The 1,822-nt window shown below is 47.8% G+C and overlaps 1 protein-coding gene across 6 annotated transcripts in view; it reads right to left on the minus strand.

The window, feature by feature from the left end:
• TMEM268 (transmembrane protein 268) overlaps nt 1–1,822 on the minus strand; it is a 36,095-nt gene that overhangs the window by 6,339 nt on the left and 27,934 nt on the right. For 5 of the 6 annotated variants that reach the window (XM_037739173.1, XM_017530261.2, XM_017530264.2 and 2 more), the window contains one exon: nt 391–573. The exons of the other annotated variant lie outside the window; for it this stretch is intronic. In XM_037739173.1, the coding sequence (XP_037595101.1) occupies nt 391–573 (183 nt within the window). The remainder of the gene's footprint in view (nt 1–390; nt 574–1,822) is intronic. 6 annotated transcript variants of the gene reach the window in all.

Consider the following 1,822-nt stretch of genomic DNA (forward strand, 5'->3'; position numbering starts at 1 on the left):
CTGCAATTAAAGTAGATGGATGAACGGTTGGATAGATGAATAAAAATTTATTAATTAAGACCCAAATATTTGTCAATATGTTCATGGTGAAGTAAGCTATAATCTATCAACATGCAACTACCCATCCAATGCAACCATCAAAAAGAATATCCAAGATACTAAATAATGCAACAAAAAGTCCCAATAAATAAAAAATGCTTCCTCTTAACTATTTTTTTTAAGTGCTAGGGTGAAGAATAAAAAGACTGAGAACTCCTGAGCTAGATTTGTATGGTGTCTTCCAACTGAGAGAAGCCATGTCCCTGGGAATCTAGGAAGCCCCCACATAGACTTTCTCTACACAAACTCCCCCAAGGGAGGATGGCCGTGACTAGCCCTAGTGCCTGTTACCTCCGGCTCAGCCTCGGGAACGAGCTGGTGAAGCTCAGTCTGCATGAGTGGCCTCTCCATAGGACGAGAACTGTCGGGCAAGAGAGGAGCATCCTCCAAGTTCTCAGGCCCCTCCGCTGTTGCAGGGCTCACTCCAGTCTCCATGACAACACACAACTGGCTCAATCTGCTTCTCAGCAAGGACTGCAAAGGAAACAGAGATGGGGCTCAGGAGTGCTTAAACTGGGTGGTGTCTGCGGGACAGTCCCTCCACGAGCTGCAGACCCAGCAGAGGATGAGGTCTCAGACTCAGATGATGACCTCAGAAAAAGCTGGTCACATTGGTGGTATTATGTAATTCCCTACAGACGGTCATTATTAGCTTCTAAATATTTTTCCTTTTTTGGCCAAGCAGGGTGGCTCGAGCCTGTAATCCCAGCACTCTTGGAGACTGAGGCGGGTGGATCACTTGAAGCTAGGAGGTCAAGACCAGCCTGGCCAAAGTGGTGAAACCCTGTCTCTACTAAAAATACAAAAATTAGCCGGGCATGGTGGCATGTGCCTGGAGTCCCAGCTACTCGGGAGGCTGAGGCAGGAGAATCACTTGAACCTGGGAGGCAGGGGTTGCCGTGAGCCAAGATGGCACCACTGCATTCCATCCTGGGTGACAGAGCCAGACTCTGCCTCAAAACAAACAAACAAATATTTTTCCTTTCGTGTTCTCACTTGCTCAAAGCAGCCTGGGATGTGGGTATCTTTATCCAGATGTTGCAAATGAATAAACTGAGACTCAAAGGCCTTCCTCGAGGCCACACAGGAACTAATGAGCCAGATTCAGGGCTAAGTCACAATCCTGACTTCAAGATCCACTGCAGCCAGAACTCAGAAAAGGCTGATCCTAGAGATGGAGTCCAGGGTTCAGAGACAGGAGGCCTGGCCTCCAAACCTGGGCATCACCAGCCAGCTCCATGACCACAGGCAGGTAACAGGTCATGCCAGAGCCTGTTTCCTCCTCTGGAGAAGCAGAGCGAGATCCCTCTGATGTTCTTAATAAATGATAGAAAGGCACTGTGAACAAGTAAAAGTTGCCTCAATACATGAAACTTCGAGATCCACCAAAATTTATTATTAATAGTATTATTGTAAAGAAATACGTTCACCACAGGAAATATGGAAGAAACAATGAGTTAAAAAGAGTCAGAAGGCTGGGTGCAGTGGCTCACGCCTGTAATCCCAGCACTTTGGGAGGCTAAGCAGGGAGGATCACCTGAGGTCGGGAGTTCGAGACTAGCCTGGCCAACATGGTGAAATCCCGTCTCTACAAAAATACAAAAATTAGCCTGGCATCATGGTGGGCACCTATAATCCCAGCTGCTCAGGAAGCTGAGGGAGAACTGCTTGAACTCGGGAGGCAGAGGCTGCAGTGAGCTGAGATCGTGCCACTGCACTCCAG

This window comes from Cebus imitator, unplaced genomic scaffold, assembly GCF_001604975.1.
Source record: "Cebus imitator isolate Cc_AM_T3 unplaced genomic scaffold, Cebus_imitator-1.0 Scaffold64, whole genome shotgun sequence".
Taxonomy (NCBI): domain Eukaryota; kingdom Metazoa; phylum Chordata; class Mammalia; order Primates; family Cebidae; genus Cebus; species Cebus imitator.